Below are 16,498 nucleotides of genomic sequence, written 5' to 3' on the forward strand. Positions count from 1 at the left end.
TTCCCGGTTCAGTTCCCAGGCTCTCCAGGTAAAGCTTGGTATGACTCCACTCTGAAATCCTGGGGACACACTGAGAGAGATCAGCCTGATGGCTTAACGTAAAACAGATCCCTATCTTGAAAACCTCACCTGCAATATGACAATGTGCAACAGAAGCGAGGACACATTGTGGAAAGCAAAGTTTCCAGCTTTAGCCACCCCCTACCCCAAAAATATAGTACCTCTTAACCAGCATAACCTTGGCTAGAAAACACAGGAAGAGGTTTGCCCCTTTTCCCTAGAAAGAGAGCTCCCGTTTCAAACAATATATGTGTCACTTGCATATGGACATGAATAAAGACGCAAACACATAGGATTAAAGTTACATCTAATCAGGGTAATTTTTTAATTCAATATATTAAATATATATTAATAATTGGAAAAAGTCACATACTGGAAATTGGAAAGCAGGGATAGACAAATATAAATGTCAAAAAAATTGGTGGACTTTACAATACAAAGTGTCTGTACACAGAAAGGCAGAAGGTTTCCTGCAGGTATCGGGCGATGCGCAACCATCAATAGCTCAAACAAAAGAGCTCCCCCTCTCCTCCCCCACTGCCATTCCTTCATCCCTATTTACAAAGCCAACATGCTGTTCTTTTTATGTACAACTTTTACAAAACAAAACAAAAACGACACACACACACACACCCAACAAAACTAGACTGCCACTGACAAAGCAGCAGGCGGAAGCAAGCTGTCCAAAGGATGCGTGCTTATTTACGGCAGAACTGCCCCGACTCCCATGTCCCCGTTGTGGGATGCAGGACGCTTTGTTGCAAAGGGAGTCAGGAAGGACCAGGTCCCATACCTGGGAACATCCTCACCGCTGTGGCTGATCCAGGGCCCGATGACGATGTGGATAAATAAGAGAAGGCAACTCTCTTTCTTTCTTTCTTTTTTATCCCAAGTCCCTAATTGGCCTTTGACCATATAAAAACAAACAAAAACAGAAAAGCCAACATCTTCCACACATATTATGGAAAGCTGATCTGTGCAACTGTATGGAATTCTAGGTGCCGGGTGGCACGCAGAGTCGTTGGCAGGTCGTAGGAAAGGCAGCATTATTTAGGGATAATTGTGCATGTAACCCTAGAAGGCACACTGGGATTTCCCCCACAAGGTTTTTTTTTTTTTTTTTTTTAAATCCAAGACATTACCGCAAGTTCAGAGAGAATTACATGGTGATTCTCAATGTCCCAGTAATCTCTAAGCTTCAGCACGGGGGGAAAGAGGAGGAGTGTATGGTGCTAGTAGTCTTCCGCATCCAAACACTGGACTGAAAGTTACCCCTTCCTTGTCTCTGGAAATGTTCCTGAAATCTCCCCTCCGGATGGAGGGTCATCAGGGGAATTCCCTCCACCATTTTCTCCCCATCTTGGGGACAGTGAAGGTGGAAAAACCAACCAACCAACCAACCAACCGATGCCCTCTTGGAAGAAAGCACCATAGGTTCCATGGCAGCTTCCCTGTATTTAGTTCCTCAGAAAGGCAAGGTGTCCATGAATATTTTGTCCACAATGGGAGGCGGGGGCACCAGGTCCTCCAGCTTCAGGTAGAAGATGCGCTGCAGGCCCTGAGTGCACAGGGTGCGGAGTTCAGGGAGCTTGCCGAGCAACTTGGACAGGCAGCTTGGATGCACCTGCTCATTGGTGGTGGAAGTCACGTGGTCTTTAAGGCAACTGACAATGCGGTTCTGGAGGTCTTCAACCTTCTTTGGCTCCTTCAGTCCATGGCGGTCTAAGGTGGAGATCAGGAAGAAGGGCAGTAAGGAGAGGAAAGAAGAGAGAAACATTAATATGGAAGATGCCATGAAAGAAAAAAAGCAAAAAAGCACTTATCCTAACACTGGAAGACGTATTGGGATCCCCAGGATTTGATACAGAGCTCCCAGTGATCTTAAAGATAGTACTCAGCTGTAAGGCGTTGCCACAGAACAGTCAAGGCCCACATATACATGAATGGAGCAAATTATTCTCTTGGTGACAGCAAGCTTGGCTTATGTTTAAACATGAAAATCAAATACTACACAAGCACCCTGGAGTCTTGTTCCTATGTAGCAAGTCTGTACTAACAAAGGTGCTCAAGGCCGGGGGTGGATTATCCGTGAGTCTCCAGCTGTTAGTGGATCCCAGCTATCAAGAGGCCCAGCTCACTTGGCCAGTGATCAGGGATGTTGGGGACTGTAGTCCAACAACATCTGGATGGCCACAAGCTCGTCATCTCTGCTCTAAGCTATTCTGCAGAATGGTAAACCAAATGCTATTTACCAATTCAAGGCTGTTGTTTAGCCCCCACTAGTATCTTTTCTCTGAAAGCACCTAGAATTGTTATAGACGCAATAGTAATTTAAGCATATTTTTTCTAGAAGTCTGGAGGTACCATCAATCCAACAGCTCCTGTTTTTTTTTTAAATTGCATTAGCCATAGGTAAAGGTAAAGGTTCCCCTTGACATTTTCAGTCCAGTCGTGTCTGACTTTAGGGGGCGGTGCTCATCCTGTTTTCAAGCCATAGAGCCAGCACTTGTCCAAAGACAGTTTCCGTTGCCACGTGGCCAGCATGACCATAGCAAAATGAATATAGAATTTATGAAGATATGATATCAATATATCAAAATCAAGATAATAAATGCATATACATATGGTATATATGCCTAAATTTAAAAAGTAAATCTAAAAATGATTACTACAACTCCCGATTATAACCTGAGATGGTGCTGTACTCTCAGAAATTTGCCACATTCTGACAAACATTGTTAGCTGTCAAACCTCCTAGACTCTGGCCTCTCATCCTGCGTTGTCCGCTTGAGCATCCAAATCAACCCTGAAGCCCCAGTGACCACCTACCTGTGATTATGACAAGTGCTGCAAGGCAGGAGAAAGAGGGCACATCAATGTTCATGCGGTGGAGGTTCTGGGAGAACTCAATGATGGAGTCGATCCATTCCCCAAAGCCTCGGACGCACTGCATACGATGCAGCACCACCCCGTTGCAGAAGACCAGTTTGCCTTCTTCTGGCTTGGACCTGAAAGAGACGATGGCACAGCAGTGTCAGAGAAGAATGGCTAAGGGTGACCCCTGATAGGAAACTTGTCAGGAACCCATCCCTAAAACATACACTAAATAAAGGCTATTAAAAAGAGACGATGGCAGGAAGGAGGGTGATAAGCTGGGGGTGTGGGGGGAGGAAGAGAAGATTGGCATTGCTCTTTGGGCAGCAAAGTCTTGTCTGAAGAAAGCTGTGACCCCCCCCCCCAATTAGTCGACTTCCCTTCTGCTCTCCTGACTTGTTTTCAGGATCGCCTGCAGCCACTGAAAGGGACATTAGCCGAGAGTGTGGCCTAAGGCAAGAGATCCACCTTTCTGCACCTCCTTTCCCACCACAGCTCACTAGAGCCCCTTGATGTCCACGGCTGGGAGGAACACACTTGACATGAGAGCATCAAGTAGCCAAGAGAATGACTTGAAGCATATGAATGCAGGCCAGGTCTGTGGTGCTCCCTCAAACCATGAACGCAAAATTTGTATGCAGCAGGGCAAAGCCCGGGATGTGTATAAAGCAGGGCTGGGGAACCTTTGGCCCTCCAGAAGTTGATGCTACTCCTACTCCTGTCATGCCAAAGCACTTGGCCAGGCTGGCTACAGCCAGTGAGAAATGGAATATTGCAACATCTGGAGGGTTACTCAGTCCTGGTGTAATGGATTCCATTTTTCTTGCTGTCTTTTCCAGTGTCAAGACGTGTACAGGACTCTAGGGAATGAGGCTGCACCTATCATTTTGGCTTATAATCTGGGGGAGGATACATAGCCCTCCAGATAGCTATTCCCAACTTCCATCAGCCCCCAGCTAGCCTGGCCAACAGTCAGAGATGATGGAAGCTGTAATCCTTGATCACCTGCACGTCTGCAAATTCTCAGTTCTAAGTCTGTGGCTTCTTTCCACCACCCATCCATCTAGATAAGAGACATGCACATACCAAGTGTGAGCCAATATTTAGGCTAGGGGTGGGCCACTACAGTCATCCAGCGGCTGCTGGACTGTAACTTCCATAATGGCTCGCTGATGGGTACACTGACTGTATATTGCTGGAAGTCGTAGGTCAAAAACATCCGGAGGGCTACAATCCCGTGCCCCACTTAGGGGCAAAAAAAGAGAATTGTTTGTCAAAGTCATACTTGTAGACTTGTATCATCTTACCTGTATGCTAGCCGGAGAATGAAGAGCTCCAGAAAAGCAGATTCCAGAAGAAGGTCTTGATCCTCTTTTGGAAGTTCTAGGAAGCCTTGGATCTTTTCTGCCCATTTCCGGATCACATCCATGGAGCCTGTCAGCAGGTCGTAGAACTGCTGCACGTCCACACAGTCCTCCTTCTCAAATTGGTACGAGACGGACTCCTGGAACTGCCAGCACAAACATGAACATGACGTTAAAAGAAGAGACAGAACCAGCACTTCCCTTCCACCTCCCTTTTCTTTTTTCAGAAGACACACAGAAGTACAGACACTAGTACAATGGTGCCTTCCTTATTAAAGGTAAAGGTTCCCCTTGACATTTTTAGTCCAGTCATGTCCGACTTTAGGGGGCGGTGCTCATCCCGCTTTTCAAGCCGTAGAGCCAGCGCCTGTCCAAAGACAGTTTCCGTTGTCACGTGGCCAACGTGACTAGGGAACGCCGTTTTACCTTCCCACCGAGGTGGTACCTATTTATCTTCTCGCATTTACATGCTTTCGAATTGCTAGGTTGGCGAGGAGCTGGGACAAAGCGACGGGAGCTCACTCCGTCGTGTGGATTCGATCTTACGACTGCTGGTCTTCTGACCCTGCAGCACAGGCTTCTGCAGTTTAGCCCACTCATTTTATATAAGGGATATTAACAGCAATATACTCAAGACCCAAATTTGAAAGCCCCAGTTATATTTTATAAATCAAGGCCTGCAGGCTCAGCTGCCACTTTGCTATGCAAGCTGCTGAGTAGAGCTGTGTATTAAACCACACCCAGCACCAGCGAGTTCAGTATTAAGAGTCAGCACCATTGTGAAGCACATTCTCTGGTCTAGGACCAGGCATGTGTGGTGCCCTTCCTATATTTTGGACAACAATGTCCATCAGCCCTATCCAGCTGCTAAACCGCCTTCTGCCACATGCCTATTAAAAGTACACAGAATGCTTTGATGGAGGAGCAGTGAGGGTGGGAAGGTATTTTGCTACCTCTTAGGTCACTCCCTGGGCGCTTTGTGATCACCTACAGAAAGGCACTGTAAAGATGAAGGCCCCACATTATCTGTTGCACCCTAAAAAGATTTGGGTCCAACTCATACAGCGTTCTTTGCTATCCATCAATTTAATATGTTTTCCTCCAACAACAACACTGGTCGCTAGCGCGTCATGATCTCAGAAGGCAGAATTAATACCTTGGAATAGTCCAGCTTGGTAGCACTGGGGATGGAATCTATGTGTGCTCTCACGAGGGAGGAGATGAGGCTGACCGGAGAAGCATCCTGAGCTTGTTTGGGTTTGGAGGGCAGCCGACCACGCCGGCCTTTCAAGCTGTCTGTCCGCACCACTGCAAGAGAAGAGAGGGAGAGAAAACAGACCGAGAGGTGAGAAGAAAATGTCCGAGAAGCAAAAGCTACTGACAGGAGAAGCGTGTGTAGCTGAGGCCTTTTTGAATTAAGGAACAAGATTTTAATCCAAGCCAACGCGCACCAGGCGCTGGAGTCAGGACCACATGCTGACATGTTTCACAAAGAAAGTACGATGATGGGGGATTAGGCACTGGCATGCTGTGGTTTGGAAATGTGGAATGCAATCTTGGGAGTTTGGCTCTCACAGAAAATGATGGGAAAGATTAAGAGCTGCCCTTCTCCCTCCCTCCCTCCCACTCCCCTGGCAGGCCTTTCCTGAAGGGAGATACTGGAGGAAGCCACACATAGATCAGAGCCCCTCTTGCTGTGCCTCTCCTCTCATTGCTTACTCGATGGAACTACAGTATAAACATACCAGTTTCCTACCAACACCAACACTCCTCCATCCCAAAATGATGTAGGTGAAACAAAGCTGGAGAAAGTTACTTTTTGAACTGCATGTGAGAAAATTGGGGGGGATAGTCTCCCCCCCAAAAAAGTAACCTTTCCAAGCTCTGAAAAGAACTCATCCGCTGGAAAAAGGGAATAGCAACTATGCAATTAACTGTGATTAGCCTGATACTCATCCCACTGTGCAGCAAAGGGTGCATAACTTGTTTGGCTCAGCAATCAGTACAATCAGCCTAACTGCCAATACAGCTGATGACTTGGCCATATTGGCAATTCATCCCTGAACTGTGTATTACCTTTCTCTGTTTTAAATAAATGTTTATGGCTGCAGAAAAAGATTTATATTTTAAAAGATTTAAATTTAAATAGCATCTGTGACTCAGTACTGAACCCAGATAGATCAGGTAATAAATGTTAGCTCAAGGGGGGAATGTCACCTTCCTTCCTTCCCTAACTTCCTTTCTTTATACAACCTATTGTCCACCAGCTGACTTGGCCGCTGCTTAGCATGGCCAAGAGGAGAAGATCTAATTCTGGATAAGCTATTGTGGGGGCACAGGCCTCACCTTCTTTGACCATTCCCACTGCAAGGCACTTCTGGAAACGACAGAACTGGCACCGATTCCTCCTCCGCTTGTCCACAGGGCAGTCTTTGTTGGCTAGACAGATGTATTTGGCGTTTTTCTGTACCGTGCGCTAAAAGGAGAATAAAAGAAGGGAGGGGAAACCATGACACTCTGCTGTATAAGAATGGATGGCAGCCTTGGCAACTGAAAGACAAGGGTCTATCTCCCATTAATTTATGTACCACAATGTTCCTTCAACCTTGTGGTCTCTCATTTCATAAGGGCGCCATCCCCAGGGGAACGACAACAATCTCACGATCCACGTGGGTGCACCTTCCAGGCGCAGCTGTGCTGGCACATTTTGGCATGTGGGTAATATTACTGTAACACCGGAGAAATGTGGCGATGAGAGACGGAAATGGCATAGGACAAGTGTGACAGAGAAACCGAAGCATCTCTTCCTGACATGTACAATTGCCTCATTTCAACACATGTTGCTCTTTCCAGTCACATGGCATAAGACCGGGGTAATATGCATGGCTAATCAAAACTTGGAAGTGACTTGTTTGCAATACAAGTCCCAGTTGTCATGGCCAGGCTGGCTCGGGAAAGTATAGTCCGAAAAGTCCAATATTAACTCAATTCCATCCCGATTTTGCAACAGCTACAGAATTGTAGAGAGACAGCGTAGGGGCATGGGATAGAGTGTCAGACAAGGACTCAGCAAAGCTGGGTTCAAATCAGCTATGGAAGCTTATGGGGTGAGGTAGGGGAATGGCCCTAGTTAAAGCACTTATTTAATACCTCACATACTTTGGGAACCCTACCAAGGCACCATAAGTTCAAATCAATGCAGTGGCACACAACACACAGTTGTTGTTGTTTAGTCGTTGTGTCTGACTCTTCTTGACATGTATGCAACATATAGTAACAGGTATGCAATTTGGTTAATGTAAGCATTTTCAGTAAGTAAATTCCCCTAATAATGCAATAATAATTACACACTATCATGTTGATTCTGACCAACGGCAACCCTTTTGAAGGTTTTCTAGGTACAGAATGCTTAGAAGTGTGTTGCCATTCCCTTCTTCTGGGAGTATCTTGGGACTGTGCAGCTTGCCCAAGGCTACACAGGTTGGCACTTCTCTTGGGAGGCACAGTGGAGAACGGCACTCTCAATCTCCGGCTCCACAGACAGATACTTAAGTTACTAAGCTATCTAGTGCTACCCTAATAGTGTGTGTATATGTGCATATGTAGATATTCACTATTGAAATTATATCCACTTTCCCTGTTTGTACACATAGTTTCTGATAAAAGCAAACAACTAAATTCACAGAACTACACATAAAGGATGATAAACGCATGCTAGCGTACATTGTTTTGGGAAGTGCAAGCTAAATAGGTCTGTAGCCACTGTGTCCATTGACCTCCTGTGCTGATATCACATGACCAGATGGGCATACTCAGGAAGCAAATTGTGTGGCTGCAGGTAGACATTCTGGTACTTATGTGCCACATACCCAAGTCACAGCTCATCTTGTATTTATATGCTGTAGATTGAGTTAACTAGGCAATGTGTTGGGTTGTTTTATAATAGTGATGTATCTGAATGAAAAACCACATGACTGCTCCACAACCACACCAGAGTCAACACAGGCAGATCTCCACCATTCCACTTTGGTCATAACTCACTAGACCCAACTCCACATTATGTGAAGTGCACCATTTGCCCTTGAGTGCAAGGTTTTTCCAGTTAAATGCTGTCAGCGTGAATTGGCCCTCCCTTCTCCCCAGGGACCCCAAGTTATGGAGGTTCTGGATTTTCAGAGAAAAATCCTGTGTTATGTCTGCCCCAGCAAAGCCTCTTGAGAAACTTTAAACACTACCACTCTTTCATGACTCCAGGCCTCCATGACTCCAGGAAACTGTAAGCCACGAGGTTAGAGGGAAATTAAGTGCAAAGAATGTAATAGGATGTAGCAATAATATTAAAAGCGTGACTTCAGATGGGTAACTGTATTAAGTCTGTTAAAGCTAAAAATAAAAATAAAAATGAAGAGTTCTGCCCTATCCCCAGCATATTAATACACATGTCATAATATAAATGTCTGGGAAGATGTTTTGATGAAGAGATCCCTTGTTGATATAAGCTTATGCCACAATCAGTATATCAGGTTTCAAGGAGCCATAACACTTTTTTTGTTGTTAAAGCTAAAGCAGGCTGTGTACTTGGGCAATATAAAGTCATTACAGTAAATATGCACAAAACAACACTGATGATAACCTTGCACAAATAAATTACAGTAGTTAGCTAAGGGCCATGTGCTTGATTTTGGAAGTGAGCTTTAAGGAGCCTCTAGCAGAATTTGCAGGATCGCTGCTGGAGACACAAGGAAAGGATTTATGACAACTCTCTTCTCTAATGGTGTAGTGGAGCCAGGACTAGCAGGGTTGATGGCTCCGAACTTTTTGAGTAGCAGGGACTACCTATTACATCAACTATCATTTCCTCTTTATGCTTCCCTGTTGACTGCAAACATCAGAGTAGCTGGGATTGAAATGGATTTTCCCAGGAACAATATATAGTAGTGCCTTGGTTTAGGAATGCCACGGTTAACATAATTTTCAGTTTATGAACAGAAATCCATTGAAAATAATGTCTTGGTTTATGATTTTTTCCACAGTATGAAGCAAGTTTCCCTAAGATGCATTGTGCCTGTAGGTTTATAGCGCCACCCGCATTCCTATGGCAAACCACGTTTCGGTTTACCAATTTTTCACATTATGTAACGTCCCAGAGAACGCATTAAATTCGTAAACCGAGGTATGGCTGTATTGTTTCAAGCTAAATACATGCCAGTCTTCTTTAAAACTCCAACTCCCACAATTCCTCAGGCAAAATTCTGGGAGTTCCAGCCTACAGACCTCTATAATCACCTACATTTTACTCACCTGGACCAGGGTCTACCTCTGAGGCTGCATGGCCTAACTCTGGCCTTGCCTCTTATTTTTAATGCTGTGGGGCTACCTAAGAGTCATAGTTCTTTGAGAGTTAATCTCTACAGAACCAAAAGGGCAGCAAAACTATGACTCCCAGGAGGGCACCATGGTATTTTCTTTTTTGTACTCAGGAAGGAAGGATAGAGCTGAGCCAGGCAACCTCAGACGAGACCACAGTCCACGTGAGCAAAATGGAGGTGCACCTTTAGGTGTCTATAGGCCTGCCTGGGGAGTTCTTGGAGAATTCTGGGAGTCAAAATGTGCAAATGAATAGAGCATCTCTATTGCAAGCTGCCCATGTCACAATGTAAAGGTAGTTTGGTCGTGAATGAGAATTAAAAGCCATTAACTTCACAAGAAATCTGCTCCTCATTTGTTGACATGAGCCAATCCAGCTGCCTGCCTTTTTTAGACTATATAGAATGGTGCTGGCTACTGAAACTGTTAGGATGGGCACCCACTCTTCAACATTGACTACTGCTCTTTGATATGCAGTGGAGGCCCGTTGCTCCTTATTTTCTGCAAATCACAGTGCAAGCGAGACCTCTGGGACAGGGACATGCCGACCTTCTTGCCAAAACCACTTGTCCAGGAAAACTGACTTGCAGATGCCTGGCCTAGTAAGCACACAGGATGTGCTCTGCTACTAGACTGACATAGCGTACTACTGAGAACCCAATCTTATAATTCTAGTCTTCTTCCAAGACAGGAAAGGTGAGAAACTCCTCCACAGACCACGCAAGCCAACAAAACTGCGCAAAAGCCCTCCAGATGTAATAAGAAGTGGCTAGACATTCATTCTCTATTTTGAAAAATTGGTATTGAGAGCGTTGAATAGGGCTGGAAGCTGTTTATACGAGAGGTGAATTCCGAGAGGCTTCAAGGACCTGTAGTTCACCTCCTTAGAAAAAGAAGGGGCCACCGTGATAGTTGTGGAGGGTTACAAGTGGCTCCAGGGTCACCCTATGCCCCCTCCCCCACAAGAGACAGAGACCGGGGGTGAGTTCTATACCGTGGTCAGGAAGCCCCCAATAGTCTGTGTTTCCTAAAGAATATCTTGCAGACTTCTCCTTGGATTTTTTTAGATGCCATTATTTTAAAAGGGAACTAAAAGCTGTCTCTGGTTTTTTACTTGTAGAAGTAAGGACAAGCATGTGAGCCATACAATACTTGATCCTATTTACAAATACTGAATTCATTCTTTGAATGCTGGTCCTTAGGCAGTCTACAACCCATACTCAAGATCAGCAGACATGGGGGAGACCCTAAAGTTTACAATAAATAAAAAATCTTGAGGGGTAAAGAATGACTTCAAGACAGGTCCACAGGCATGTTCAGTGAACACTGACTAACTCGTGGGGGAAAAAATAGAAAACTAGAAGGTTAGAGGAGAGGTAGAGAGGATAGGAACAGAACATCCTTGGAAAGCACACAGCTATTTTGAACCCTTAATAGAAACACTCCTTCCCACGGCACCATTTTATTGCAGTCTCTTTGAGTACATCCTTACTACTTGCTAAGCAGGGACCTAACTAGGCAACATTCAAGGTTTCAGGCCTGCTGTACGCCTTGTTGTGTTTCAGTGACTTCCAGCATCACACCAGCTGTTGTTCTGCATACATCCTTGTTTGTGGCCTTTCCAAGTTTCTATTCCTAGCATGCAGTGGAAGCTCCAACCTCTAGTATACAGTGGTGCCTCGCTTAACGAGTGCACCGTATAGCGATGTTTCCGTATAGCGATCCCTTTTTCGGGATCGCTATATGGAAACATACCCGATCTTCGCAATGGGGAAAACCCGCATTGCGAAGATCGGGTATTGCGGCGGTCATTTTGGAGCCGCCGAACAGCTGATCGGCGGTTCCAAAATGGCCGCCGGAAGCCCGGAAATGGCTGCCGGCAGCCGTTTTCGCACCCTGCCCTCGCTTAGCGAAGGCGCGAAAATGGCTGCCGGCACCTGGAATCCTCGCTGAACGGGTAAGTAACGAAGGTATTGGAACGCATTAAACGAAGTTTAATGCGTTCCAATACCTTTCCCCTACCCGTTTAGCGATGATTCCGTATAGCGAGGGTTAATCCGGAATGGATTAACCTCGCTATACGGGGCACCACTGTATATTTATTCACAACATTTACTGTATGTCTCCTCTTTCCTCTGGTGAATTCAAGGCAGAATATATGGCTTTCCTTCTCTCCCACTTTGTCCTCACAAAAGCCCTGTGAAGTGGGCCCAGCTGACAGAATGGGACTGGCCCAGTGTCACAGTCAGCAACTGTGACCAAGTGGGGACTTGAGCCTAAGCCTTCCAAGTCCAAATTCCAACACAAATATCATTGCGCCACACTGGTTCTCTTACAAGGCAACATGCTTTGAAGACGACTTTTGGGCAAGGTTCTTTTGTTGGTCAACCACAAGGAAACACCCACCCAGCTCCTACGTTTTTGAAATAACATTTCCATTTACTTAAGAGTAAATTCAGAACAGAAAAGGCTTTTATGCCTGCAGAAACAACCAGTTTCTGGTTGCTGAAGGTACAGCTCCCGGGAGCTTGCAGATGAGATGAACGTATTAAGTCTTGGCCTTTGTGAAAGACAGACAGCTTGATAAGACACACACACCCCTCTGGCTGCCATCTCAGTTGCTGAGGTTGGCTGCCATTACAGGCATGTCTCCTTCTATCTCTCACTGTGTGGATTAGTTGTTCTCTATTAAGCCCCAGCCGGTTTCTGATGTTATTCATCTTCTACCTTCTCCACATCTACCCTTGATCAATGATATAATGCAGTATATAGAATGTGCTTAAAAGGGGGGGACCCTCTTGAACACCCAACATTTCCCTGCCACCTACTCGTGTGAAGGGAAGGTTTTTTTTTTTTTTACAAAGGCCGCCTTTCTTCAGAGAGAGGCCAGGCTAAGGTCTGATGACTCATCCTTGTGGCCGTCAACAACAAAGCGTCTCTATCCCCACCGCCAATCCCTTACAAAGGGAGGCCTTGGGGTCCCAGCATCCTCTGCGCTGGCTGAAGCACCAGGGCGCAGAAGCTGGGCGTTTGTTCTCTTCTATGGCACCCAGCCCTGGGAAATAGAAATCCTGGGCCTCAAGGTGGAAAACGTCCCTGTGACCCTTACCTTGAAGAAACCCTTGCAGCCTTCACAGGTCCGGACACCATAGTGCTGGCATGATGCGTTGTCCCCGCACACCGCACACCGCCCCTCGTTGGACCCGGGGCTCCGTGCTTTGCTTGGAGAAAGGGAACTGTCCATCAAGCCGGAGCCGTCCAGGACCGGCGAGGCCTGGCTGAGTGGCAAGGGGGAAAAACTCATGGCTGGGGAGGTCTGTGGGAGTGAGAAGACATCTCCGTCCACCAAGTGTTGCTGACCTGGCGGCTGCATCTTCAGGGGGCTCTGTGGGGGGAGCCCAGGACTGTGCGCTGAGGGGCCAAAGGAGAAATAGGAAGGTTGGGCAGAACTGCTTTTGGGTGGCTCCGTTGTTGTTGCTGCTGCTGCTGTTGGCACCCAGGGCCTCATGCTGTCGTAAGTGTGAGTGGGGGAATAGGCCCCAAAGGAGTTCTCCCAACAGGGCCCCTGGGAAGTCTGGAAGCTTGGCGTGGAAGGAGAAGGGACCGAGCACGGGCTGCCGTAATAGTCCGAGCCGCTTGAAGACATGGTCTCATCCAGTTGGCTGCTGAAAGGGCCGGGGTAACAGCCGTACACTTGGAAATCCTCCAGCTTGAAGGACGTGGTGGTGGGGTTGGCCGCTGGGATCTGGTAGAGGAAAGCGTCAAATTCGCCTGTGTAATTGTCCATGAAGGTGCTGAAGCTGGGCAGAGAGGTGGCAGTGGCTGTGATCTCTGTATTCACTAGGTCCATGGTGGGTTTGCCAAGCTCAGGGGTCAAGAGGTCTGCTGGGTAGCGCTCACAGGGTCCTGCGCTCTGAAGCAAGGTCCCATATTGAGTTTGGATACAGGGCATCTCTAGGAGAAAAAAAAACGGGGAAACAGTTGACAGTCAGTTTGTAGGCTCTTCAATCGTAAAAGGCCTTTCAAGAACAGGCCACAGACTCAGTCTTTAGAAACAGGTGGTTACAGTTTTGGTCTAAAACTCCCTTAATCCCCCAACCAGCATGGATAGTGGCTAGGAGATTCTGGAAGTCATAGTCCAAAAGAGCAACTTTTGCAAAAGGCCATTGACCAAAACACTCTTGGGAAAGGGAATCCAGAAACTGAGCTCAACCCCAACCTGCATCCAAAACTTATCACAGGTTTTTTTCCCCCAAGTAACACCATATAAAAAATCCTTACCGGAAGAGGGTTTGGTTCTAATAACTTATCGGTGTTTTATGTAGGAACCCGCTTTAATATTCATGTGCCGCAAGTCCTAAGAACCCAGATCAGAGTCTGCCTAACCCATGCATAGGCAAAATATGGGTCTTTGACTTTAAGTTCCCTTCAGGCCCAGCCAGTAGGAATAATGAGAGTAGCCAGTCAAGAATAATGAGAGCTGCAGTCCAACTAAATCTGGAGGGCCACTGGTTTACTTCTGCCCCTAGAACAACCAATGTTCTCTTCTATGGCCCATATCCCATCTCTTTGGCCCAGTACCCCAAATGGCACCACAAGCAGGTAAAGTCAGAAGACCAGGGGATGGGGCAAACAAACACCTCTCCAAAGGATGGCTCACATTCTATCGTTTGCCAATGGCCATGCAGGAAAATGGCCATGTCAATGTCTGAAAGATGGTTGGCATCTAAGCTGTGGCACAGGTGAAGTGCAGTATTTCTCTTCATTGATGTATTTTTAGTCTGCTTTTATGGTTTTTATTTGCATTTTACTGTTAGCTCCCTCAAATGCCATGTTTTGACTGAAAGGCAGGATATATCTAATAGATCAATAAACAAATGTCCAACAGTAGGTAAAGGTTCATCAAACTGAAAGAATCACAACTTGCTAAGTTTCACTCCACCTATGTTACAACTTTCACAAGAATCTTGTGAGTTGTCTAATAGGTCCTATGCATTCAGACACATTTGCCTTTTTCTCCCTGTTGCTTTCTTCAATTACAGAGTCTCTCAACCTCTTCTAGAATCTAGTCCCACCAAAATCAGAGGCCTACATGGCGAGAAGGTGAGAGTGCTTTCTCAGAGACTGTTCTGTGGCTCTGGAACTCTCTTCCACATGAAGCTAGGATGCCTCTCTCCCTGGTCATCTTCCACTGGCAATCTTACGCCTTTATATTCAGGCAAGCTTTCAACAACTGGCTTGCTCTTAAGGATTAAGCTTTTAACACGCATTCATTAAATTCATATGCCATCCCATTACTGCAAGCACTACTTTGGGAGGCTTACAAGATTAGAACTTAAAATCTTCAAAACCCCACAATAATAATAAAAAAAAAAACAAAAGAAAACCCCAAAACATAAACAGTATGGTGATACATAGACTGTAATTAAATCATAAACAGCCCTATAAAACCTAGAATTATAAAAAAGAGAGAGATGGGATAGCATCCAGAAGATTCAGCTATTAAAGGCAGCTTTAAATAGTTCTGTCTTTACCAGTTTTCTAACAGAGTTCTGGGCTTTTAAATTATTATTTTAATTTATATGCTTTTAAAACTCTTGAATTCTGTTAAATTTTAATGGTATGATTTGCTTTAACTGCATTTTATTATGACAATAATATTAAATTATTGCAATGATAAAAACTGGTTTTTATTTGCATCTCTCATTTAAGGGGTTTTGTGGGGGCCCCTGGGTTCCAGTTTGGTGGGAAAGGCAGGAATATGAATCAAATCACATAATTAAAGAAATATTGAAAACCAGCATAAGATGCATTTCAAATGCAAAAAAAAAATAAGCAAGATCAACTCTCCAGACATCCAGTAACCCCTATTCCTCTATAACCACAGGGTGATTCAGACCTTATGAGGAACATCTAGTAATGCAGTGATCTTGTGCTTCCTGCACCCTTTGCTGTGTTGTGAGCTGTAGTGGAAGTCGTGCAATCTAGACCAGCAATCTAGACCAGCGGTTCTCAACCTCTGCCCCAGTATTTAGATTTTGACATCCAGAACCCCTTGCCATTGGCCACGGAGGGCAGGGCTTCCCAGAACTCAAATTGAGAACTTCTGGAAGTTCAAAGGATGAGCTTTACTAGGCTAGATGACTCATCAATGCAGGATTTTTAATAGGGAAAAGAAGAGGAAAGAACAAACTGAATAAACAGGAAATTAAGAAAAAGGAAGAATGGAAACAAATGCATTTTTATCTGACCATTTTAAAACTTCTTTATGAAACTTTAAAACATATGCAAGGGTAGTTTAAGTAACATAGGAATTGAAACAGAGAAAAGACCAAAGAGCTTAAGATGCCCAACTCTTTGTTCTTACTTCTAGCTACTACAAAGTCTGCTGAAGTGTAATTCCAGAGCCTTGGCTTGTGTCATCAACTCCATCTGGATTTTTCTCAAAACAAAGATGCATCAAGAACAGCTCAAGCTCTGGAACTTAGCTGAAATGGAGTGCTCTCAAAATTCCAGTTTTTCTCCCAAATTATCTTGCCAGTTTTGAAGTCCCAATTACAACATTTGTCTGACTCTAAAAAAAGGGAAAACTGGAGGATTTTTATTTTTTATTTTTGCCTCCTCTTGTGTCTGCCATACTAATAACAAAAAGGAAAAATTATTTATTGGCACTGACTTGATGTTTCCATCCTGCCTATTCCCCAATTAAGTCATACCTGGACAGATCACTCCTCCTACTGTTTGTTGGACAGCTCAGTAGGTTTTGGTCTCTGACTGCAAAGCCAGGGTTGGGAGTTCAGTTCTCCCACTGTGCCTCCTTGATAGGGACTGGA

The 16,498-nt window shown here is 45.3% G+C and overlaps 1 protein-coding gene across 3 annotated transcripts in view; it reads right to left on the bottom strand.

Moving 5' to 3' along the window:
• Positions 1–355: 355 nt before the first annotated feature.
• NR4A1 (nuclear receptor subfamily 4 group A member 1) overlaps positions 356–16,498 on the bottom strand; it is a 40,860-nt gene continuing 24,717 nt past the window's right edge. For all 3 annotated transcript variants that reach the window (XM_020784623.3, XM_020784616.3, XM_020784610.3), the window contains exons 2-7: positions 12,775–13,619; positions 6,645–6,774; positions 5,455–5,606; positions 4,242–4,444; positions 2,890–3,068; positions 356–1,782 (exon numbers count right to left, since the gene is read on the bottom strand). In XM_020784623.3, coding sequence (XP_020640282.3) covers positions 1,526–1,782; positions 2,890–3,068; positions 4,242–4,444; positions 5,455–5,606; positions 6,645–6,774; positions 12,775–13,617 — 1,764 coding nt within the window. In that variant the 5' untranslated portion in view covers positions 13,618–13,619 and the 3' untranslated portion in view covers positions 356–1,525. The remainder of the gene's footprint in view (positions 1,783–2,889; positions 3,069–4,241; positions 4,445–5,454; positions 5,607–6,644; positions 6,775–12,774; positions 13,620–16,498) is intronic.

Source organism: Pogona vitticeps, chromosome 2 (assembly GCF_051106095.1).
Source record: "Pogona vitticeps strain Pit_001003342236 chromosome 2, PviZW2.1, whole genome shotgun sequence".
Taxonomy (NCBI): domain Eukaryota; kingdom Metazoa; phylum Chordata; class Lepidosauria; order Squamata; family Agamidae; genus Pogona; species Pogona vitticeps.